The sequence below is a fragment of the Lynx canadensis genome, chromosome B2 (assembly GCF_007474595.2).
Source record: "Lynx canadensis isolate LIC74 chromosome B2, mLynCan4.pri.v2, whole genome shotgun sequence".
Classification (NCBI taxonomy): Eukaryota; Metazoa; Chordata; class Mammalia; order Carnivora; family Felidae; genus Lynx; species Lynx canadensis.
The window spans coordinates 122,451,167-122,477,953 of record NC_044307.1 but is presented as its reverse complement, the minus strand read 5'-3'; the positions used below and the strand labels follow the sequence as shown (position 1 = coordinate 122,477,953).

The 26,787-nt window shown below is 36.3% G+C and overlaps 1 protein-coding gene across 2 annotated transcripts in view; it reads left to right on the top strand.

Moving 5' to 3' along the window:
• HBS1L (HBS1 like translational GTPase) overlaps window positions 1–26,787 on the top strand; it is an 87,093-nt gene that overhangs the window by 40,369 nt on the left and 19,937 nt on the right. For both annotated transcript variants that reach the window (XM_030316394.1, XM_030316396.2), the window contains 6 exons: window positions 10,939–11,047; window positions 15,392–15,651; window positions 16,118–16,283; window positions 18,832–18,949; window positions 23,964–24,110; window positions 26,380–26,454. In XM_030316394.1, the coding sequence (XP_030172254.1) occupies window positions 10,939–11,047; window positions 15,392–15,651; window positions 16,118–16,283; window positions 18,832–18,949; window positions 23,964–24,110; window positions 26,380–26,454 (875 nt within the window). The remainder of the gene's footprint in view (window positions 1–10,938; window positions 11,048–15,391; window positions 15,652–16,117; window positions 16,284–18,831; window positions 18,950–23,963; window positions 24,111–26,379; window positions 26,455–26,787) is intronic.

Genomic DNA, 26,787 nt, shown 5'->3' with positions numbered 1-26,787 from the left:
CAGTGTTACACAGTTGGCATTTTTCTTCTCCCCATCGTGAATTAATATGTGATTGCCAGAGAGTAATTTGTAACTGTGGATTCCCTGGTGTCAAACGAGGAAAAGGAAGTTGGTATTTTGGTGATCTCAGAGACTCACAGACTATGCCGCTTTCTGTCATTACTGTGGAGCACTGAGTATTTCATATATGTCAGGTGTTGCTCTAAGTGCTTTACATGTATTGACTTATTTAAATCTCCTAACATCCCTGTTAGGTAGGTTCTCTTATTTTTATTTTATAGATGAAGAACCTAGGCACAGAAGTTAAATAATTCACTTGAAGTCACATAGTTAGTAGCAGAGCCTGGATTCCACCAAAGCTTTGTTGAAGGAGAGTCTTACCTACTTTACCTAAGACCTACTTTACCTACCAGGTCATACCTACTTTACCAAACTCTGGTGAACTGGAGGATTTTGACATGGAGTGATTATGGGGGGGGGGGTTCATGAAAGTACGCAAGTGTATCTCTAGGTTCTTTATTCTGTTGCCAGTTACACGGGGGGTGGGGGGGGGTGGGGAGGACCAGTGTTTATACCTCACAGGCTCTCAGTAAATCTTTGTAGAATGAATCTAAGAGTCTTTGATCATAGTATATGGTGCTGAAGTTGACCTCTGTGATTCATGCGTTATCAAGAAGCCTTAGCTTCCTTGTATTAATAATTTGCATGAAAATAATGGGATTTTCATGAACATGGAAATAGCATGGGCCATGGCCACGGATGTGAGAAAACAAGAATGTGTATGCCAGAGAATTCCAGTTCATTTATGGGAATGATAGGGAAGAGATGAGTCTCGAAAGGTAAATCAGGCATGGGGTTCTATGGGCTTGACCCAAGTAGATGGGAAAGGAAAGAAAAGGACAAACTTGAGGAATGTTTATGAGGAATAGTAAATACAGTTAATTGGATATAGAAGTTTTGAGAAAAAGGGGAATCAGAAAACAGTGACTTTGGGATTTTTTTATGTTTGGACAAGAAAAGGCAATTGATCATTTTGTGGGCAAGAGGATGAGTTAGGAGATGATCTATACATTGGAGGTAGTGATTATAGGGTATATAATATGTATTTAGTGCTTTTTCTAATAACTGTAGAGCAGTCGTCAACTGGAGGTGATTTGGGGCCACAAGGACACTTGGCTGTGTCTGTAGACAGTTGGGGATGCTGCTAAACATCCTGTGATGGGGAGTCCAGCTCCCCACAACAGAGAAGTATCCTGCTCAAAACATCAGTAGTACCAAGGTTGAGAAATCGTGCTCTAGAGAATATGAGGCGGGCGGGATAGATTTTGCCATGACCTTGTTCAAAGAAGTTCACATTTATAGTTCCCTTTTAGTTTTCACCCTTATTAGAGCATTGAAAGAGCTATCATGAAATTATTTTGTTCAATTGAGTAATCATGTATCGATGATGTACAATGTATCAAATATTTAGGTTGCAAAAATAGAGAAATCCAACACATGGCAGCCCTTGCTGTCAAGGAGCTTCAGAGTTTAAATAAGGGGGTTGCATAATCCAAAAACCAAAACTCTTTAGAGCATTACTTTCAGCTTCATAGAGCATGCAGAATATAAAGTTGTCATTGAATGACTGACTGGATGAACTTGGCACTCTTGTTTCCAAGCATGAACTTTTCAGTGGATGTTTTCAGTAGTATGTGGTATTCAAGATCATTGATGGGAAGAGTTTGGGTTGTGGTAAGATGATTCTAAGTGTTACTGTCAAGTAGTAGGATTTTGCTTTATGAACTTATAAGAAAAATCAAGAGCATCTCAAGAATAAAGTTGAGAGGAGTTTTTAGTGTTTTAAAGTGCTTGTTTTAAAATGTATGCTTTTCACTTAAACATGTTTAATTATAAAAATAATATAGCATAGAAGTATATGAATTTTGAAAGTTATTTTTTTTCTTAATAGCACACTGTAGATGTAATCACTTTTAAAAGTTCACTTCCATTCCTGTGGACTTTTTAATGCCATTAATATAGTGATACAGCACCTTTACTATATAATATTACAGTGCTTTCTTTTTCCACTTAATGTGTAATGGTTTCCTTTTCATGCATGTAGGTTTACTACTTTTATATCTGACGTGAACTATTCCATTGTTTAGATGCATCATGATTTGTTACCATTCCCTTATTGATGTCCACCCACAATTTTTTTTTTTTTTTGCCCTATCGGCAGCACCACAGTAAAGAATCTTGTTTGTATACTGTTGCACAGTAATGTTAATATTTCTGTAGAACACATTCCCAGAAGTATAACGTTCGTAGCATTTTCATTTTATCGCATTCCTCCCCACCAAAAGTTGAACCAGGCTGTGCTCTTGCCAACAATGTCAGATAGTACTCTTTTCCCCTTTAGCTTGGCAACACTAGCTGCTAATAAAAAAGAAGTACTCCTACCTATTTCTCTGCTGGCTCTCCCCCTCTGTCCCTCGTCTTCCACCACCTCCCTTTTTAGTCCTCCTTCCCCTATATCCCCTTCCCATTCACGTCTCCCCTGTGCTCTGCCGCACCTTTCTTTGACTTGTGTAATTTGACTTGGGTTGTTGTTGTTGTTTTTTTTAATCTCTCACTTTTTCTTTCTGAGTTGTTTTCTCTTAAGTGGTTTGTAGGAGCTCTTTTAAAATTTTTTTGTTTATTATTTTGAAAGAGACAGCATGAGCGGGGGAGGGGCAGAGAGAGCAGGAGAGAGAGAATTCCAAGCAGGCTCTGCACCGTCAGCACAGAGCTCAATATGGGGCTCGAATGCACGAAATCATGAGATCATGACCTGAGCCGAAATTGAGAGTCAGAGGCTTAGCCACCCAGGTGCCCCTGTAGGAGCTCTTTTTATTATATAGATTAACCCTATATATATATTTCCCCAGATACTTGATGTTCGCTTGTGGTATCTTTAATCAGGGAGAAATTTAAAAATTTTATATAAAATTTGTCAGACTTCCTCACTTGAAGATTGTAAATATATTTTTATATGTTTCTCCTTTATGTTCATTTCCTTGATCAATAAGGAATTTATACATGATATACTTATGTGATACACCATAGACATAAGATAGAACCTTCCTCTCAAATGGCCAATATTCCCAATACAGTATTGAATACCCCATGCTTTTCCTGGTGATTTGAAGCATCACTTTGTATATACTGAATTTCTATCTATAACTGTATGTGTATTCTTATATATTTTTTCATTACTCAATTCTTACTCTTTTTTTCTTCCCAATTCTTATGTATAACAAATACAAATACATCCTGTTGGTTCATTTGCAGATGCTCTATTCTAATTCATCAATCTATTCTCATTTTAGTTTACTCCAACTTAATAGGAGTTCTTGATATCGCCTAGTTTGGTTCCCCTATTATTATTCTTAATTTAAAAATTTTATTGGTCATTCTCACTTCTACTCTTCCAAATGAACTTCAGCATCAATGTGGCTTGTTTCTCCCCAAAATAGTCTCTGGATTTTTACTGCCAGATCATTCTTTTTGTTGTTGTTATGTACTCTTGAAACTTACTTGCATGACACTTAAGCAAATTAATAAAACGACAATGACAACAACAAAAAAAACTGGGCTCAAGCTAAAAGTAGGGTACACTTTTGTGTTACTGTCTGTCTATGACTAGGCCCAGTTTTTTTCAGAACTTTTGCCTGGTTGACCTTTAAATATGTTTTTTCTCATGTTATTTTTCTTTCTTTTTCAGAGTCATGTCAGATCTCATTTCATTTAAATTTTTTCTAAATAGATGCATACTTCTAATTTTCTTCTTGTTTCTATAACATCTCTACCACTTTTATAATTATCTCTCAGTTTATAGTATATAAACTCTCTGAGAATAGCTACCATGTGATTCATATCTTTTTTTTTTTTTAATTTAGTTATGTCACAGGCCAAGGTTGTATAGCCTTTGGAAAATCAACAAATTTGGACCTCAGTTTTCTTAAAGTAGGTATAATTATACCTACTCTACATGGTGGTTATAAAGCCAGAAGAGCTTATAAAGCACCTGCCAGGAGAGCATACTGAGGTGCCCATAGCAAGGCCAAAGTGGCTGTCTAGAAAAGCAGAAACATTGGGTGGCTGGTATTAAGTGCAAGTAGTAGGTAGAGAGTAAATTGAGGTTATTGTCCAAAGAAAAGGTGGAGGAAAACTTGCAAAAACAAGAGATCATCTCATGTTTTCAAAACGTAAACCTTTAGGGGTTAATCACTAAACTCTATTGAGTGCTTGTGGGCAGAGCACTGTGTCATGTGCTGTCGAGTATGTGAACATAATGCATACGGCAGTTTCTATGCTCCAAGAGCTAGTTGTCTAATATTGAAGATGCTTTGAGACCAAAGAAATGAATCAGAGATGGGTGAATCATGTGGATGGATATGCACGCTTAGGTTGTCATTAAATTCAGCAAGAGAATGACATTTGGGTGGTATTAGGGAAGCTGAGCTGTGTATCCTTTACAAAGGCATACGTGTTGAAAAAGATCTTCAAGACAAGGCCTGGATAATTTCGTACTTAAGAGAAAATTTAGACACTGCTATTTAGATCTTAGCCAAGAAAGGAAACAGTGGAGCCCTGGAGGAAGCAGCCCATCAAGGAGTAACTGCAGGGAAAAAGTAGGCTTTGCTTGAGAGCCAGCTGGGAGTTATGAGAAAGGTGAATTGGACAGGTAGGGTAAGATGATTAAGTGTTGGTCCTGCCACTTGACGTGAAGTCACTCAACTTCTTGTCTCTTTTTCTGGTCTGTAAAACAAGCAGGTTAGACTTGGTCAACTGGATAGCTGTCATTTCTATCCGAATGAAAAATCAAAATGATGATCGATTCTCCTCCACCCTACTAGAGACTGAACACTGGTCACTAATATGTGAATCTTCGGAATGCATATTTTTTTGGTAACCATGATTTGGTCGCTGGATTTTACATGACTTGAGAGAGGACATCTTTTTCCTCTAGAATGGCACATTTTACTTTTACTTCCTAGTGGGCTATTTGATTTAAAGATCGTGTTAGTGGTTTAGGAGTCATAGACATATACAGAACTAGAAATTATTTAATTTATTTCATTGTGTACAGATGGTTCCTCACTTACAATGGATCTACTTAGATTTTTTGATTTTACAATAGTGCGGAAGTGATACGCATTAGGTAGACATGGTATGTTGAATTTTGATCTTTCCCCGGGGATGTAATGTGGTGTGATCCTGTCTCATGATGCTAGATGGTGGCAGTGAGCTGAAGCTTCCAATCAGTAACCTGATCGAGGGGTCAGCAGCCAGTATGCTTACAACCATTCTGTACCCATATAGTCTGTTTTTACTTTCATTAAAGTATTCAGTAAGTTACATGAGATACTCAATACTTAACTAAAACGTAGGCTTTGTGTTAGGTGATTTTTTTCCCCAACTGTAGGCTACTGTAAATGTTCCGAGCACATTTAAGGTAGGCTAGGCTAAGCTATGACGTTCTGTAGGTTAGGTGTATTAAATACATTTTCAGCTTATGATCTTTTCAGCTTAGGCTGGTTTATCAGGACATAGCCCCGTGGTAAATGGAGGAAGGTCTGTAGATGAGGAAACGAGCTAGCGAGATTTAGGGAGCTTCGGAAGCTGGAAGGTAGGTAATAGCTGAATAGTTGCAGAGCAGGAACCAGAGTCCAAGCTTCTTTTTTTCTATGCAATAGAAAATTCATTCCATGCTGACGTTTTTTTGGACTTTATGAAAATTTAATGCTGTTTTTTGAGGTTGTTATACAGTGAACGAATTTCTAGTTGGTTAGGGAGGATGGGAGAACACAGTAAACATTTTACACTTTTCTGTGATGGATTTGAATACTCCTTTGAATACTCATGTCTCTTAGTGATCCACAACTGGTTATTTTAGTTATTCATTCACTTCTGACCTATTAGTAGGTTTTGTCTGCCATCTGATTATGAGGGGAATTTTGTAATGTGGTTGGATAAGTGGAAGTGTATCACATTGCTGTTGACAACAGCTCAGTGGAAAATTTGCTGAATGTATCTTTTTTCTTTGACTGTGGATAACATCAAATTGAAATTAACATATTTCCAAAATAGCCTGAGTCAAGTTTATCTCTCAAGGGGAAGGTTCTAGAGTTGGAATTATTAAACCGCTTGAAATAGCATGCAAAATTTTGTGTGTATGGTGCTTTTTTCTGTCAAGCGTGTCCCATTGTTTTCATGAGTTTTTTCAAAGGGTATGTGACCTAAATAAAAAGATTTCGGAACTACTGCTTTAATGAGTGATAATCAAATCTATAATACTGGACTCATTTTCCTGTTAGAAAAAAAAAAAAAAAGACTTTCACTTAAACGACTGAATTGTTCAAATACTACATCTTGGGTTTGATGCCTGATAGATAAGAATCACCAGAAATGAAAGGAATATATATTTATTGCATCTGCAGAAATATTATAGGATCACATGTTGTGATTTTTGTGCTTAAGACTTTCTATGCCATTTTATGACCCACCTACTTAAAAAAAAAAAAAAGTCAAAATTACAGTTTTTCAGTGTATTAAATGTGTAAGTGGGGTCAACGTTTTTTACATGCAAACCAGTTGGAAGTTATTAAAATGAATTGTAATGGGAAGTGGGAATTAGTCCCGTATAGCCTGGATTGAGACATTTCTGTGCTTTATGGGTCTTTCCCCTATTCATTTGACAGAGGCCAAAATTCACCATGCCTCTTTTCCATGTCTGAGGGTCACCTTCCAACCTACACACACCCCACCACCGCCATCATCATCATCATCAGTATCAGTGCTCTCAGTTTCCTCCTTTCTTATCCCTCTCTCATCTCTCACTCCTCTCTACTTTGCTATAATCTGGAACTGTTTCCCCCTCCCCACCCCCCCATAAAAGTCAAATGCCTCTGTAATCCTCAATCTGTTTTCCTAGTGGTTTTTCCACTCCTTGGCTTTACTCCACTTATAGTCTCTCAAACCTCAGGGTCTGGAATGTCAGCTTTGTTCTCTTTGCTGCCTTTTCCAACACCGTTATTCCTTCATCCTTTTTTTTTTTTTTTCCCTCATGTCTCTGCTCCTTTGAAATTCCTGTCTTTTGCCTAAGCCACCTGTTTGTTAGTCCTTAGTGAGCAACCTCATGGCTGCTTTTCCTTATTCACTGGCAGTTGGTTTACAGTTTTCTTCACCCTCAGCTTCCGATGATCATAGCTTACCTGGGCATCCATGTGGAAAAACACCAACAAATACCACACCTGGACTTTGAGTTCATTGGCCACTTGATTTCCAGTAACTTTCACCTCATCAGCAATTCACTATAATCCACCTCCTCCAGAATCACATATTCACAGTCCTTATTCTGACCACAGCCACCTAGCTGTGCCTCTCAAATCATGACCTTTTCTTGACCTTTGGGCCTCCTTTATTCCCAGTGTATCGGTAGTCTTCCTTCTACATTTTATTTCTTTAATCCCACTTAGAATTCGTGATTTATAATTTCAATAACTCTCCCCCCCCTTTTTGCCAATACCTTTAACTTCCTTGTTTCTCTGCTTTTTCTCTTTGCACCTGTTGGATAGAAAGTTAACACCGAATGAAGCAGTTAATGTCTTCTCTGTGTCTGTTCATACGTGGCTGAGCATTGCTAGAAAAAGTCACAAAGAAAGGCAAATTGATTCCTCTATAAATGTATTATCACAGATATTTATTTATTTATTTATTTATTTATTATTTTTAAAGTAGACTTCATGCCCAGTGCGGAGGCCATTGCGGGGCTTAAACTCACGACCCTGATGTCGTGACCTAAGCTGAGATCAAGAGTCAGAAACTAAACTGACTGAGCCATCCAGGCATTCCTCATAAATCTTTTTATTTATTTATTTATTTATTTATTTATTTTTAATATTCTTAAAAAAATTTTTTTTGATGTTTATTTTTGAGAGGGAAAGAGAGCACAAGTGGGGGAGGGCCAGAGAAATGGAGACACAGAATTCAAAGCAAGCTCTGGGCTCTTAGCTGTCGGCACAGAGCATGACATGGGGCTTGAACTCATGAGCTGTGGGATCATGACCTGAGCCAAAGTTGGATGCTCAACTAACTGAGCCACCCAGGCAAACCCCCTCACGAATCTTTTTTTAAAAAGTTTTTATTTGAGTATAGTTGACCTATAATGTTACATTAGTTTCAGGTGTTATTATCACAAATCTTAAGTGGGTCTTCAGTACTATCCAACAATTCCCTTACTGCAATGATTATTGAAAACTCTTTGCTTCGCCAGTTTTTTTACTTTCCTCATTCAGTCTCAGTCTCACTAGGTCGCTGGCTGCTTTGTTATGGAGAGAATAGAATCTAACCCTTAGGGATTTACATCTTCCAGCTCAACATACGTATCTGCCTCCTGTTACAGTAAAAAGAGCCTTTTACCTATCTTAGTTTGGATTCTGCCTGTGCTTCATATCCCATCCCTTTCTGCCTTCTCAGAAATTCTAAAATATCTAAATGTGGTTCTTGCTTTTCCTAATATTGTCAGCCAGTCCATCTCACTTTTACTTTTCTGTCAGCTGACCCTTTTGCTACCATTCTACCATAACCCTCCCTTTCCAGCCAAACTTTTTAAAGAGTCATTTGCATGTATTCTCATCTAAAGCCCTTCAGACAAGATTTGACTCAGAAATCAGATTTTTTTTGGATTTAGAAAAGCATCGACATGTACGTACTACCTAAGGTTGTGATAATCTCAGTGGGATGTGGGGCAGCGCCCTGTAATCATCACCTTGTTGTTTCTGACCTGGACATGCATGGCTTTACACTTTAAGTGGGATAAGTAAGGACTATAAATAGTTTCATGTTAGTCCAGGTCAGGTTTTGTTTTTGTTTTTTTTTTAAGTATATTTATTTTTAGAGAGAGAGAAGAGCGTGGGAGGAGGAGCAGAGAGAGGGAGAGAGGGAATCCCAAGCAGACTGCACTGTCAGTGCGGAACCCGACATGGGGCTCCAACTCAGGAACCGTGAGATCATGCCCTGAGCTGAAATTGAGAGTCAGACACTTTAATGACTGAGCCACCCAGGTGTCCCGGGTCAAGTTTTGCTTCCAAATTAAAACAAAACAAAACCTTATTTTTTCAGAGCTTTTGGTTTTGGAATTACGAACAGATTGTGGACAGGTATTGCCGCCTCTGTTTTTTAGCTTCATTTTTTTTTTTTTTTTTTTTTAACCCATCCTGGCTTCTCCTGTCCCTTGTCTCAAATGGCTCTTGCTAATTCTACCAATGACCTTTATCCAAAGAGATCATGTCTAGAGGACTAGTGAACATCTTCACATCTTCAGTCCTCAGACTCTGGTGATGCCAGATCCGTCAAACTTCCCTTGGCTTCCTCGGCCACCTCCCCTCCCTGTCTCTTCCCTGTCACCCTTTTTGCAGGCTCAGCATCCTCTATCTTGTGACCAAAGGCTGGGTTTCTTGCAAGGCTCTGTCCTAGTACCGCTTCTTTTCCCACCCCCGGTTCTCTCGTTTTGTGATCTCACTTATTATGTCTGTGCCTTCAGCTAATTCTGTGCTAATGAATCACAGATAGATGCTCCAGAGGAGACCTCTCCTTAAGCTTGACTTCTTATCTTCTCCCCTGTCTCTTTCCTCTTCTCCCTACTTGCTCACATCATTTTGGTGGCTTCCAGTTCTGTTAGGATGTTTGGCATTGTCTAAAGGCTCTGCATGGCCTGGCCGCTGCCCCTACTTCAGCTCCATTTAACTCTGTTCCTTTAACCTTGTGCTTTTACTTCCTCTGAGGTACTGTGCTGCCTCCCACAATGCAGTCACTGTACCAGCTACTCTCTCTGCAGTGCTCTTCCTTCTGGGTAGGTCATTCCTACTCATTTTTACATCACTGCTCAACTCTTTCCTGTGGTGGCCCTCTAATTTGTGTGCCCTATCACCATATCTTATGACACCATGTATGCTTATAACACTAATAACAGTTTTATTTTTGTTCAGTTAGTATACCTTCTCCACTAGATGTGAGCCCTTTCAGCCCAATGATTACATCAACTTTTGTTCACCATCATATTTCCAGCATAGTGCTTGGCATCTAGTAGGCAAATAACAAACGTTTTATATACATTCTGTACATTAATTTATTTCTAATTTTAAAAGTAATTTATGTATGTATATTTACCAGTGAAGCATGTGCAATTTCTGCAGTTTTAAGTGGACCCAATCCTAGTGGTAATACTACTAAAAATTATAAAGATACATTGTAGAGAATTCTATGAAATACCTGTATATTTTTTAAAGGATCAAATGCATGAAAGCCTTACTTTGATCTAACTCATAATTAATTTTGTTCTTCACTGTTTCTCTATTGACATCTTCCCCAATATTCTTGACAGGGATCAAATATCTTACTAAGCCTAATATTGTGCCCAAGTAAAATATATGCAGGGTCCAGCACAATCCAGCAGACTCTTAACTTGCTCATCAGTTTATAGGTACCATGGGATTAAAAATAGCTTAGCCATCTGCTAACTGACCAGACAATTTTAGTAGTGTGAAAGGGCGTGGTAGGAGAGAGGGATCTAGGGTCTAGGTGTTCTGTCAGAGCAAGGCTCAGTGCAGAAACCACCTTGTGACCTCTTAATACTGAAACTTAAGAGTCACTTCAAAATTAGGAAGAGATTTGGTAGAGGTTAAGCATAGCATAGTCCCAGTAGTAGGGGATTTCCCAGAATGTAGGGTGACAAAAGAATTTCAACATTTCAATGTTCCACTAAATTTTTTTAGAGAAAAGAATATGTTTAAAGATATAAATTACATAAAACTTAATTACTATATGATGTATTCATATAATATGTAATGTGTAACAAATATTTCTAGAAATCAGCTTTAATTAATTAGTCTTGTGTATTTATTCTCTAATTAGGAAAATCAGTAGATTCCCAGTCATCTCACAGTGAATCTGAAATTGTGCCAAAAGTTGCTAAAATGACCGTGTCCGGAAAGAAGCAAACTATGGGATTTGAAGTGCCTGGGTAAGGTTTTTAACCCTCCCCCACCTTTTTATTTGAAATTGGTACTGTCTTGTATTTGACTGTAAGAGAACTATTTTAATTTTTCATGATGTGTCATTAACATTGAAGTATCGTGCGTTCTCAGAATGGCATGATACAAAGAAAAGGGATTGATTCTAAATTATGTATATTACTTAGTCTATCTCGTTGTCAGTGTCCTTATGTAAACTAAACGATTTTTAGCTACTTAACATAAAAAAGCATATTTTGTGAAATCTAACACTGTGAGATAAGGAATCCTTCTGCCACTAGATGGCGTAGGTAAGCAGTGTTTGGGAATTAAATGTCATGGAATCATTATTTAAAGTTTTTCTGACTATGATATTTAAACTTTTTTAGATTTTCAGGTTGACTAAAAAGTGGGCCACTAGAACAAGGGCATAAAATATGAAATGAAACATACCTAGAATTTCAAATCTGGTGAGAAATGATAAATCCTATATTAGTAGCACTCATTTATCACTGTCTTTAGGATTCTCCCAGGAGTTTTTGTAGAGAAGGGAAGTTGGTTGCTTGAGACTTCATAGCACAGTTTAAAAACATTAACTTTAATAGAGCCTCTTTAAAATTTTCTTAAATCTATTACTTATAAATTGTGTATGTTTTGTCTGCCGTTTAGATAGGTAAGATTCGCTGTTATCAAATGTAAACAAAGAATAGAGGATTTTTTTTTAATTTCAAGAAATATAAACTAAGCAACCTCAATTTTTTTCCCTTACAACATTCTTCTATCTAAATTAATGGAAGTTTCATGAGTCTTAGTTGTGAAGAATCTTAAATTGATGAACTTACTCTAATTCAGTGCAGGAAAGAACTCCATATCTAGGACATTGGATGAATGAAAAAGTTACATTTTAATTTGGGTAACTTCAGTCACTTAAAATAATTTCGAATCCTGATTTAGTTACCAAAACCTAAATGTATGTTTTTTCTCTCTGCATTGGGGTTGGGTTGTTGAAATCATAAATTTCTTTTTTATCCTTATGTCTTGGGAACCATTTAATCCCATTATGGGATTATTTTCATTGAGAGAGGGAAAAAAAACCCAGAATATGCAATTCTTATTCTAAGGATTTTATAATCTTAATGCAGAATGTTTTGGAAGTCTTAGAAAGCAACATGTAAATAAGCCCCAATTCACATTAGAAGTAAATGCATAGTTATCTATGGGAATAATTAGAGGAAATAATGGATAATAAATGATCAAGAGAAAAATAGTAAATACAAGTAAATAATTATTGACAACCTAACTTTGTATTACTTTACAAGTGTGATGCAAGCCTTTCAGACTATATACTTCATGAGGGCAGGGCCATTAATGCTCATCATTGTATTTCTTTCATAGAATAGTTGTTTAAATATTCATTGATCAGAGTCCTTGGGGAAATACATTTTATTTTAAAAACAGACTTGGAAATATGTAAATATGTAAAGGTGAAAAAACAGCCTGTGAGTTAGTATTTTGATATAGCTCTATAAGAGACATCATCAGAACATGAAAGGTCTGTAGGTACAGATCAGGTTACTCAGAAATACATAATATTGCTTAAGGACCAAGGTATATTTGTTCAAATACTTATATAGGACTCGTTAGGGATAATACTTAGGCTGTTATTCTGATTTGATCTTGAGAAAGCACAGAGAAACATAAAAAAACACTTCTGAGTCGAGATTTCAGCAGCATAAATATCTACACAGTGTGATTCCCAGTGACGGCTTGTAAAAAAGGGTAATGCATTGCTTAGAAGAAATGAGATAGCAAACTTTTTCTTCACTAATATTAAAGATGGTAAATACCTCTCTAGACAAAGCTTATTTAAGTATAAATGGTTTGAACCTTGCATAGAGGACAAATACTCTTAAATCTAAATTATTAGCTTCCTAGTCTCATTTAAATAACGAGAAAGCAAGCCTCTAGATTCATGTAGAAATATTCCCACTTTTGGAAAGATGGTTTAGGGAAAAAAAACCCAGAATAATCGTATGATAATAATAGATAAGTTTACAAAATTATATCAGAAAGCACCTGAAAAAACATTCAGCCAACTTACTCTTTCTTTCATCAGTCAGTAGTTACAAAATTGGTCATTTAAAAAAAAAATTATTTATTCATTTTTGAGAAGGAGGGGAAGAGAGAGAGAGAGAGAGAGCAAACATGAGCAGGGGAGAGGCAGAGAGAGAGAGGGAGAGAGAGAATTCCAAGCAGGTTCTGTGCTAACAACAGGGCATAATCCCATCAACTGTGAGATCATGACCTGAGCCAAGATCAAGGTTGGATGCTTAACCCACTGAGCCACCCAGGTGCCATCCAGAATGGTCATTTTTAGGCCTCATCTTAGAGATTTTTCAAAATCTTAAAAATACTGACTTTTACTTCGTGATAATAAACCTTCAGACGGTTTTCCTGAGCACAGACTTACCTAGGATGCTTTTCTATTTACTTTGGTCACTTCCTTCTAACCCTGTACGATTCAGTGACCTGGTTTGCATTTTACCTAGGATTTACTTGAAAGGGAATGTTTTTGTGAAACCAAGAGAAAAGCAAACCTTTCTGTTACTGAATCATAAAGGAAATGTTCAAGTCAGACCCATGTTTTGTGAAGCTCTTCCTGTGCTGGGCCCACTGAGCTCTGCCAGCCATAGCCATTCTGCTTGGATCTCTTCTCCATACAGGAGTTAACGTAAGCTTTCCTTTGAAGAAAAGCTTCTGTAACTACACCAGAGATTTGAAACGAGAAATTGTGATGCCCAGTTGTCATGTTTTGGTTTTAGAAGCTGTGGTCATTCAAATGTTTGCAAATTATAGTCTAAGATTTCACTTAATTTAGCCTGTTGGAATCCTTCCAAAGAACTGGAACCTTTTCCACAAACTTAAATTTTTTTGCTGTGGTTCAAGATGAAGCGAATCTTTCTAAGCAGTGTTAGCAAATGAACACCAGAATTGTTAGTAGAGATTTCAAAAGCAAGAGAAAGTAGGAGTGGATGCGAGGTTTTAGTAAAGTTGTGTGACTCTTTCCTGAGGCCTAGGATGAAAGGTCAGCGTTGAGCATATAAAATTGCCCTGAGTCGTTTTTGTTACAGCGTGCAAGAAGAAAATAGATTTACTATTCTCACATAAACTGCTTACTGTGTATAATTCTTTGCCAGTTCCAAAGTGAATTGGATAGAGTTGGTTTCATTTTTAATAACTTGCAATTTAACTTGTTCTTGGTCCTAATTTTTATCTATGTCATTGAAAGGAACGTTAAGTATAGCGTAGTCTGGTTGATTAGATCATGTTGCTTCTAGATGCCCATGGGATAGCACTGGATACAGTTTCTGTAGATAATGGTCAAAGAGCTAATGAACTAAGATCAGTGTTTACTTGTGAGGGTATCATCATTATCAAAGGGAAAATAAGTTATGCTGGGTGGCCTTGTTTCAACCTTATGTATTTGAGTCCCTCACTAGATGGTAAACTTTTGGGATTAGTAGATCAGTTTCTTTTTAAATTTTTTTTTTTCAACGTTTATTTATTTTTGGGACAGAGAGAGACAGAGCATGAACAGGGGAGGGGCAGAAAGAGAGGGAGACACAGAATCGGAAGCAGGCTCCAGGCTCTGAGCCATCAGCCCAGAGCCCGACGCGGGGCTTGAACTCACGGACCGCGAGATTGTGACCTGGCTGAAGTCGGACGCTCAACCGACTGCGCCACCCAGGCGCCCCTAGTAGATCAGTTTCTTATCTGCATCTTTTCTTTTCAACATCAATGCCACTTGTGAGTTGTAGTTTTTAGAAAATCAGGTATCTTGTTGAATTAATGAATTAAAAGCTTCTTTGCTGAAAGTATTAAGAAAATGTAAACATTCAGAAATACCTCCTTTAAGGATGGTATTTGAGCGAAACAGATGGTCTCTGTCCTGTTGGAAGAATGAATTAGGGATAAACCCAATTTTTTTTTAATACTACTTTATCTCTAGGAATACATTTGATGCCAAGTTTTACAAAATATCTCCTTTATGCCATCTGTTTTGATAGGATTATATGGCCAAGGCTATGGGCTTGAATTCAGTTATTTTACAGGATATTTTCTTCTTACCTTAGTTTTTGATAGACTCTTTCTCTCCTGGGACCTTCCAAGTCTGTTTGTGGGCTTTGGGTCTAGCTACTTATCATTTCCACCTTCATTGATTGGCCACTTAGCAGAGATCATTTTTGGTCTCCAAAGGTAAGAAATAAGAACAGACAGCTTCTCTGCCCTTCTGACATTATAGGATGCCAGTTGAGTTTGTTTAAATACTTTTTTTCTGTCTCTGCTTTCTGTAGAGTAACTGAAGAAAATGGTCATAGTTTCCACACGCCTCAAAAAGGCCATCTTAGTGAAGAAACCGGCATTGCTCCTTCTGATGTTCTTGACACTGTTTCTAAATCAGTTCTTCCATCCCACACCACTCAAACATCAGAAGAACAGAGTTCAGCACCAACACCAGTGAAAAAGTCCGGCAAGCTGAGGCAGCAAATAGACGTGAAAGCGGAACTGGAGAAGCGGCAAGGAGGGAAGCAGCTCCTCAACTTGGTAGTCATTGGTAATGCCCTTTGTTCCTCTGGATGGTTGGTCACCTCTGCTTTGGCCCGGCAGCTTTCTGGTGGCAGTGTGCAGACTCATTCCCAGTCTGAGTTTCTGTATGGGTGTAAATGGACATAAGCAGGGAGGCATTGCATCGTAATGCTTGCTAGTCACCCCGGGTGACATAATGCCACATCACCAAGGAGGTCATTAGACTTGCTTGTGGCATGTTCGTTTTGTGAACATTTTGAAAGTGGCATGTCTTATTGACAGTTTAGTTTCCAAAAGTCAAGGAAACGTCCCCCCCTCTCTAAAGAGATGCTCTTTTTTTTTCTCCATTTATTTTAACTATCATTTGATAAAAATTGGTACTTACTACTCTAAACACTGACATGAGCTATCGGATTACATATTCTTGCAATGCCTCTATGTGAACAACATCTGGAAATTGTACCTAGTATTAATCTTGAATCAATTTTCCTTAGGTCATGTTGATGCTGGGAAAAGTACTCTGATGGGCCATATGCTTTATCTTCTGGGTAATGTAAACAAAAGAACTATGCATAAGTATGAACAGGAGTCTAAAAAGGCTGGCAAAGCTTCGTTTGCATATGCATGGGTCTTGGATGAGACTGGCGAAGAAAGGGAAAGGTAGTCACTATATTTCAAAATTTTCAGTTTGAAATGATATATATAATCTTTTAAATAAGTATGCGATATGTGTTGAATATGTGTGGAAAAAAACATGAAATACTTTAGAAACTTTTTTTTAGAGAAAAGCTTTTAATTATCAGGGAAATATTTTTATGATAGCTTTCATCGTATCTATATACATTTTCTACTCTTCCAAATTCTATGAGAATAGTTTAAGAGAATGTTTATCAAAAAATTAAAAAGCAAACTCAGAAAAAGGCAGTAAGAACTCTTAGCTACTTATTCTGTGAGAGAAGTTTCAGTTGTCACTTCCCTCAGTATATGTCAAGTTGACTTGATTTTGAATTAAAATTACGAATAAAACTGTTAGTTTTATATCAAGTGACTTTAAGGAAAGATAACTTTTTGTAGTAAACTATCTTCTGTCTCAAATTAAAATGACCAGTAAGTTTAAATTATCACTTTAATTCATCTTTATACTTTCTGTACTATGTTTTTATGAGATAGAGTTAACAAGTAATTAAATCTATCTCCTACCTTGGGATGAGCACTGGGTGTTGTATGGAAACCAATTTGACAATAAATTATATTATAAAAAAACATCCTATCTCCTACCATATAGGTTTAATCTAGTCAATTACTCCTGTATCTGTTACTGTGCCCAATGCTAACTCTGCAGGAGAGAACAGCTACTCATAGACTTCTGGCCAAAGTATTTCTTTTGAACACGTCTTTTTAGAGTAGTGATATTTATCATGTTAGAACTGTCAGGGATGAGGGGGTGCAGTGGCATCTTTTTCAGGAAAGAAAGAGGACACCTAATAAGTGAAATGGCGAGATTATCGACTGTGTCAAAGTAATGACTAAAGACTTTGAAGTCCTCTGAAAGTCCTAAATCAACAAATTATTGCATGTTTCCTATCTTCCTTCTGAATATTAGAGGATATATTTAGATTTTCATACTTTAAAAAAGTGCGTATTAATTTTTTTGGAGTCTTGAATAGTATGCGTTATAATATAAGGCAATTCTTAATAAAGGGAGTCACAATATTCCGTAGCTCTTTTGATAAACAGAATTTTATACCATGGTGGGTTTTTTTTTTTTTTTTTTTTCTGGTAGGTATCTTTTTTATTCTATATAGGGTCATAAGCTTGTTTTCCAACCTAATAAGAAAAATTGGAAAATGAATATTGAAAACAGTGGAACTTTTGTATGATGTCAATGTTAGAAGACTAAATAATTTTCACTTATCAGTTTATGAAACATTGTTAAAATATATGGCTTTTTAGTTGTCTGTTGCTCAGTATGATGCAATTTTAGAGTATTCTTTCATTTTATATGTAGATAGCGGATGCTTCTAGATACATAATGAGAGTTTAACTCACTACTGTATGTTCCTTAATAACATTTCAAAAATACAGTGTGTTACTTATGCCACCATGTTAAATATTTATAAATCTTCTGTTCTGATCTAATGTTGAACATAAATGAATTTTATGTCCTTAGTGTGACAAATGCAGACCAGAGCTGGCTCAAAGGAGTGTATTCTGCTGAAAGTCTAGGCAGGAGCTCAGAATAAGTCTTGGTTCATCAGTATTCTAGGCAATTATTTGAGGACTATGAGAGAGAACTAAGCATCATTTTTACCACGTCAACAGGCCCATGGTTTCAGATTAGACTAGAATGATATGATCAAGGAGACCCACAGTTACCTTACTGCTATGCTAGGGTGGACATATAATTTATTATAATCGTCAGAACCCTTGGTAGTAGGGTAGTGCTCATTCATTATTCTGAACTATTTGGAGCAAACCAAGATGAATGATTACCCAGTTTATTGCCCACCTGATTTCCCTTTCCTGACATCTGGAAAGACTCAGTACCCATATAGACCCTCCGTGGGCTTTCTTAAAATCTGAACCTACTGTTTTATAGCTAAGAGGCACCGTGTTGGTTTCCAAGAAGGATGAAATGAGATGTGAAACAAACTACTATTTATCTCTCTTGATTTTTTTAAAAAATTGCTATCTCCTTTGATATTTTCTTTTTTCTAAATGTGTAACATACTGACCTACCTACCTTGCAAATGAAAGTTTTATAAATTTATAATTAGTGAAGCATCTACATTAGAAGATGAGGAAAACTACCTCCTGATAGTGGTCATTCTTAACTTTATCTTTTCTCCTGTTCAGTATTTATTGTTTCATTTTCCAGAGATGTCCCCACATATCTTTCTTTGTTCACAGTCTGCATTGTCTCTTACCAAAAAGGGGGTGGGGGCAGGAATGGGAAATACCCAGCATTTTGATTAAACTTTGCTGCGTCCACAACCTTATTTTCAAGCTATACAAGTGTAATTCTATTATAGCAGAAATTCTAGTCCCAACTGATACCTTGATTAGTCAAAATAATAGACTAGGTAATAAAATTCCCATTGTTACTTAGGAATTTGGACTGTCATTTAGCCTATATTATTAAATAATTTAATCCATAGTAGCACTGATTATTTCTATAATGCATTCTAACCATTTTGATTTCTTTAAGGGGAGTAACAATGGATGTTGGGATGACAAAGTTTGAGACCACAACCAAAGTTATTACACTAATGGATGCTCCAGGCCATAAGGATTTCATTCCAAATATGATTACAGGAGCAGCCCAGGTACGAGATATTCCCTGAATTATAGTACACTGATTGTGTATAAAATTTCCTGATGCTGAGGTTATAATTCTACACTCTCTTAGATATAGAGAACAACTGATGGTTATCAGAGGGGAGGTGGTGGGGGATGGGTGAAATAGGTGATGGGGATTAAAGAGTACACTTACCGTGATGCACGTAGGGTCATGTATAGAAGTGTTGAGTCACTATATTGTACACCTGAAACCAATACAACCCTGTATGTTAACTATACTAGGACTTAAAATTAAAACAAACAAACAAAAAATACTGTAAATTAAAAATTTTTAACTTTTGGAAAAATTTGAAAAAATAGAGACGTACTGTATTTTTATGATCTTATTGGTACTATATAAAACCTTTTCTAATTATGATATAGAAGCAAATGTATAAAAGCTGTGGATTTCTTGTAGTAAAAATAATGATAAAGTGCTTAATGAGTTATAGCTTTATATCATATTAATAAGTTGGAGTGAATATTTGAGTATCTGCCTTTTTACTGTATTTATAGTCAAGGCCTATATCTTCTTAAAGAGCTGATTTATGCAGAAGTACTGAAGCTTGGGAGTTTTTCCCTGTGGTTTATTTATTTATTTTTTGTTTTTTTAAGTTTATTTATTTTGAAAGAGAGAGAAAACGAGCGGGGAGACAGAGGATCTGAAGTGGGCTCTGTGCTGACAGCAGAGAGCCCAATGAGAGGCTTGAACTCATGAACCATGAGATTATGACCCGAGCCGAAGTCAGACTGTTAACAGACTAAGCCACCCAGGCACCCATTTACTTTCTTTACAGGATTAAACAACCATTGCAATTTATAGAATTACATGGTTCTTAAGGATACTGAAAAAAAATCAAAGGTAATATCTTTAAATAAATAATTAAAACATTGGGAATAGCCCTGCACATAGAGGACATCAATTTTTTTTAATAATAGATGATTGTTGGAAAATATGAAGAATTCAGAAGTTTGCCTGTCACTTGGTAAGCATTTGGCCATTTTCTGAGTTCTTAACAGCTATTTAAATGGTATGTTAATATGAGCATTCGTCAACCTAAAAAGGATTTTATAGGAATAAATTTGAATATATTTGAAGATAAATGAGAAAATACTCTGGTTTAGAAAGTTGAGATATAATTTCAGAATATTAATTTAAGGTCTGTGGACTGAACAAGATAATGAAGATTGAAAAATAATTATTACTCTGGATTGAATACCAAATATGGGCTAGACACTGTATTAGGTGTTTTGTATGCATTTAGTTTAATCCTTACAATAAAAGTACACATCCTCCCTATTTTATTATTATTTTTAAAGATTTAATTTTTTAATGTTTGTTTATTTTTGAGAGTGAGAGACAGAACGCAAGTAGGGGAGGGGCAGAGAGAGAGAGGGAAACACGGAATCCGAAGCAGGCTCTAGGCTCTGAGCTGTCAGCACAGAGCCTGATGCAGGGCTTGAACTCACGAACTGCGAGATCATGACCTGAGCCAGTCAGATGCTTAACCAAATGAGCCACCCAGGCATCCCTTAAAGATTTTATTTTTAAGTAATCTCTGTACCCACCATGGTGCTCAAACCCACAACCTTGGGACCAAGAGTTGTATGCTGTGCCAACAGGAGTCAGCCAGTTAACCCCATCCCTGTTTTAAAGTAGTGTAGATCATGACCAAAGAATACAATATATTTTTCTCTTTACTAAAGGATACAATATATTTTTCTTTTTGTTTCATTGTGTGTGTGTGTGTGTGTGTGTGTGTGTGTGTGTGTGTGTTTCTTTCAGTGCATACTTACTAAATGCCTACTGTGTGCCAAGCACTGTGGTAGGCAATATAGGGATATGATGAACTGCAAAGCACATTTTGATAGTTTAATGGGAAAGGCAAACATCAAAACAAGTGGTTACAGTAAAGTGTCTTTGAATCCTAGAATCTTAGAATCCAGAATAATCACAATGATCATTTATTCCAAGCTCTTAATGGAATTAGGATAGGAAAGGACTTCAGAAAGTATCTAATTGAATTCTGTTATATGACAAATGAAGAAATAGACTCAAAATATTAGGTAACTTAGTGTGCAAAATACTGGGGTTGGCTTTTAGACATACAAAGACAAATACAGGGTATGCTGCCTGTCCTCAAGGAAATCACAGTGTAGGAAGGTAAACTTTGTAAAGACAAAAGGCTAACACAAATGTACTACAAGAAGAATATATGCAGTATATGTGACGAGGGAAGATCTCTTTTTAGTGCTGGAAGGGCTTCCTTGAAAATGTAGGGGCATGTGAGCTCCCCAAAACAAGCTGTTGCATGAAAGAAGAGAGAAATTGCCCCCCAATTTTTTGGAGATATATAATAGAGTAAATTAGGAAGAATACTTACTGCCTTAGATATCTTCATGCTCATTCAATGAATTTCAAATTTTAACGTAAGAAAACAAATAAAACTTGACGGTTGGTGGCAAAACCTGATTAGAAAGAGATTTACAGTTACTGAGCCTAGGATTTGGAAGGTCAGGCCTGGGTGCTTTATATATTACCCTTCAGTGTTTCTGTGAAGTGAGTAGATTTTTTTTTTAAAGTTTTTATCTAAATTCCAGTTAACAGACAGTGTAAAATTATTTTCAGGTGTACAATATCGTGATTCAACACTTACATACAAGTAAATTGACCCTTGACAAGATTAGACAATGTTTGCCTGAGGTGGGAGACCTGTTAGTGAGTACAGATGAGTGAGAGAGCTGGTTTTGACATGAATTGCTCTGGTTTGTGCTCTTAAACAAGAATCCTTGTTCAAAGAACTGGACCTCATTGAAGAAATTATGGGTCCGTATTTTAAGTCATGAAGGATTGGAAATGAATGCTGCACTTCAGAGGAGAAGAAGGGCAGAAGTAGTTGGGTAGGACTAAAAGGAAAAAGAATAGAAATCATAGTGTAAATTGCCCCCACCAAAGTATGTGGATGATACTTCTAATTTAATTATGAAGTTCTGCTCAGAGCAAAGTATCTGATATATTTTTTACTTACTTTATGACCATTTTATTTCTCATTGTGAGGATTATATGGCAGTTCATGTGAAATTCTTTAAAAACTGGGTAGCATAAACAAAGTGTCATTGAGGAAACAACAAAGAGAAATGCTATTGTGGACTCTGTTCTGACCCAAAGGCCAGAGCGTTTCATGTGGATGGAGTGTAAGAGGACCTCGAGAGAGTGCTTATCAAGTACCTGTCTGAGGTAGCTCAGGGGGTACTGTCAGAGTTAGTCAGTCTATCCTGGATTAGAGAAGACCAGATCTCTGTTAGAACAGGTAAGCCTGCAAAGGGGAAAAAATGAAAGAGTGTTCCTTTAAAGAATGTCCCAACAATGCATTGACAGAAATAATTGATGATAATGAATATGGAGGAACACCTATGATTGCACAGACTTTCCTGCAGATTTTCAGAGACTGCATCCATGTGATGCAAGTGGAGACACAGAAAGAAGCATCAACACAAGACTAGTGGGAACCTGTAAAACTAGTGTTAATTTAAAGCTAGAGGAAAAGGAGCTAAGGCTGAGGTTAGCTTTTTCCCTTCTTTTTTTGTGTGTAAATGGCGTTATGAGAGGAAAAAATGTCTTTCACCTGATTCCCAGAATGCTCCAGAAAGGTTAGGAAACTGTGCTAAGTCAAGGTTCTTTTTCTTGGCCGTAGAGGGTGAATATGCTATTTTTGGTAATGCGTTTATTCAGTTTTTCATCATGATAAATAGTACTCTGATAAATATCTTTGTGTAGATTCATAATTACTTCTCTAGGATAAATTCCTACAAGTGGAATTGGCAGGAAGCAAGATATATATAATTTTAAGGCTCTTGATACTTAGTGTGAAAATGCCCTCCAGATCGTTTGCACCCTTACACAGGCACTGCATAGGAATGCCTGTCTCATTGCACCCTGGCCTACAGTAAATCGTTCTGTCTTATAAATCTGGCCTAATGTGATTTCTAGAAATAGGGAAGGAAAGAATATATTGATGTATTTTTAAATGCCCTTTGTTTGTTTGTTTATAGTGAATCTGAATTAAAAATTATTTTTTAAATATTTATTTATTTTTGAGAGAGAGAGAGAGTGAGCAAGCCAGCAAACAGGGGAGGGGCAGAGAGAGAGGGAGACACAGAACCTGAAGCAGGCTTCAGGCTCTGAGCTCAGCACAGAGCCCGACGCAGGGCTTGAACTCACAGACCCTGAGATCATGACCTGAGCCGAAGTCGGACACTCAACTGACTGAGCCACCCAGGCGCCCCTGAATTTGAATTTTTTAATGTTTCTTGGCCATTTATATTTCTTCTTTAGCAAATTGCTTGTATTCTTTATCTAGTTCTCTGCAGAGCTATGTCTTTTTTTTTTCCTATTTTAGTAAAGGTTTCATATTAAGATTATAATTTTTACCAATACCTATCCCTGTTTACTTATTTTATTATTTTTTTTTACATTTATTTTATTTTTGAGAGGCAGATAGAGACAGAGCACAAGTGAGGGAGGGGCAGAGAGACACAGAATCCGAAGCAGACTCCAGGCTCCGAGCTGTCATCACAGAGCCCGATGAGGGGCTTGAACTCACAAACCGTGAGATCATGACCTGAGCCGAAGTTGGAGGCTTAACTGACTGAGCCACCCAGGCGCCCCTCAGTTTACTTACGTTTTAATTGTGCTTATGTTTTTCCTCCTTTGTCTAGATATTTTAATTGTTATATAATCAAATATGGGAATTTTTAAATTCTTTGTATCATTATTTTTGGCCACATGCTAGTTTTTTTAATATTTAAGTTTTAATCCATCTATGTAATTCTTCCGTTTGATTTGCTTTAGGGTTTGGTGTCAGGGTAGAGTCTGCCATTAAAATCTGACCACAATTAAAAAAAATAAATAAAATCTGACCACAACTAATTGACTAATTTGTCCTTTGAATTAAAATGCTGTGACATTATTTCTAATTTTGATTATTTCTTTTTTCTTAGGCGGATGTAGCCATTTTAGTTGTAGACGCCAGCAGGGGAGAGTTTGAAGCTGGATTTGAGACCGGGGGACAGACACGAGAACATGGCCTCTTGGTTCGTTCTCTTGGAGTAACTCAGCTTGCGGTTGCAGTCAATAAGATGGATCAGGTATTTGAAGGCGACTGAGAATTCATTGTAGATGTTAACTAAAATGTTCTTCTGCCGTATCGATGACCTCGGATGTGGCTAGTGTACATCTTACTAGTTTGGTTACCATAGTTAAAAAAAAATGCACGATCCTGGTATTAAATAAATGAAATACTAGTGATTTTTAAGCAAGAAGATGTCTTCTCATTTTCGGAGATAATTTTAAAAAGTTAAATTTTTAAAATTGTTTTTGGTTAAAATAATACACAATGAATTTAGTGTAAAGAAACCCAAAATAACCCATATTTCCAACTCTCTTTTTTTTCCCCAAAATCTTTTAACTTTTCGTTTTGTGCATCCATCCAGTTTATTTTTATAGATGAAAATATTTTTTTCGTAACATTGTGTTATTTTTGTTAGCTCCTTTTTAAAAAAATTGATAATGTTCTTGTGCATGTTTCTAACTAATTAATTTTTGTATAAAGAGCTTGTTTTTATAGCTTTAGTCTATTTTAAAAAAATACTATAATTTATTCATATAATCCCCAACTTTTGAATATTTCTGTGTGTGTGTGTGTGTGTGTGTGTGTGTGTGTGTAGTGTAGTGTATTTAGAAATTGTTTATTTTATGAAAATGTTTGGGCCTAAGGACATATGCATTTTTAAGACTTGCTATGTATGATCAAAATGCCTTTAAGAAATCTTCTGGTATTTACTCTTGGCACATATGGTGTAGTCATTTTCCCAAACTCTTATCAACACTGCTGTTATTAAATGATTATTTTCTAGTTTGATATGCCAAACATATTTATTTATTTATTTATTTGTTTGTTTGTTTGTTTGTTTATTTATTTAATCTTTATTTATTTTTGAGAGAGAGACAGTATGAGCAGGGGAGGAGCAGACAGATAGGGAGACATAGAATCCTAAGCAGGCTCCAGGCCCTGAGCTGTCAGCACAGAGCCTGACGCGGGGCCCGAACTCATGGACCGCAAGATCATGACCTGAGCTGAAGTCAGACGCTCAACTGACTGAGCCACCCAGGCGCCCCTAAATTTATTTTAATGCTTTTTTTTTTTTTTTTTTTAATGTTTTTGAGAGACTGAGAGAGCACGAGCAGGGGACAGGCAGAGAGAGAAGGAGAAAGAGAATCAGAAGCAGCCTCCAGGCTCTGAGCTGTCAGCACAGAGCCTGACATGGAGTTCGAACCCACAAACCTTGAGATCATGAGCTGAGCTGAAGTCAGACGCTTAACCAACTGAGCCACCCAGGCACTGCCAAACATGTTTTTTGTTTTTTAACCTACTCTTTAGTGAATGTTAATAATATTTAAATATACTTTGTATATTTATTAACCATTTATGGTTTTATTTTGGGAATTATTTATATAATTTGCTTATTTTTGAAACATTTTTTTCTTACTGGTTTTTAAGTATAACTTACTTATTAAAGGTATTAATCCTTTATCTTGTCTTAGGTATTTTTCCCAGTTATTTTACTTTTCAACTTATTTATGGTTTGTTTTTGACATATAGTCAAGTTTATAAGCATATTTTTTTTATTCTTTATGCTTAAGTATTTTCTTACCTTGGGATCAGATACTTACACTTTTCTACATGGTTCTTTTACAGTATTATTATTACACATACTTTTTATTTTTCCCAGTGTTTTAGTATGAAAATTTTCAAATGTAAAGATTAGGAAAAAAATAGTGGAGAGAGTTTTACAACAAATACCATACTCTACCCACTACTTAAGATTCTCCTACTTACTGATCTCATCTTTGTCTTATCTGCCCCTGTGTCCACCTATTAATTCATCTTATTTTGACAAGAATTTCCAAGTAAGTTACACACGTTGTTACACTTACCTCTAAATACTACAGCATGCATATTGTTAGATAGAGTTCATATAACATACATTTTTAGTCTATTTGGCTTGCGGTGGGGGTGCATCAGTAATTTTATTTTACATCAGCAGTTGGTCTGAGCATAACTTAATAAATCCTTCACTCTGTCTCCCCAAATTTGAAGTCACTTATAGCTATATACAAAAAATTCTATATGTCTTGCAGTTTCTTTCTAGGTTTTCTGTTGTAGGGAAAGTTATTTTTAGATCATATTAATAGTAAGATCTGATATTCCAAGTTTAAATTTTAATAGATTTCATATTTAATAGATTTTTATATTTTTATTTTGTAGTCTTGATTTTTTAATATTTTGTGGCAGAAATTTAAATTTTATTTATAGCATAATCTGAAGCATAGTTTTAAAAATTGAATCTTTGTCAGGTTAATTGGCAACAAGAAAGGTTTCAAGAGATTACTGGAAAACTTGGGCACTTTCTTAAACAAGCAGGTTTTAAGGTAAGATAAATTTAAATATATTTGGTACCTTAAGTCTCATCTTACTGATTGTTCTTGTCTTATTAAGTATGTTTAATTCTGTTTGTTTTTATTTCTGCCTGGTCTTTTGTATATCTTACATTCTTAGGATTACTTTACCTTAGAAAATTGCACATATTTTATAACTTGGCTTGGATTTAACATAAGTAAAAGACTTTTCTCCAGCTATTAAATTAGGTGGATAGGTTTAGGGAGGTACCAGAGGAGTGGAAACCACACTTCCACTGCAGTGGAAACTAGTAGAGAGGAATTTCTCTAGCAAAGCGTCTGTTGCCCAACAAAAGTGCTTGAGTG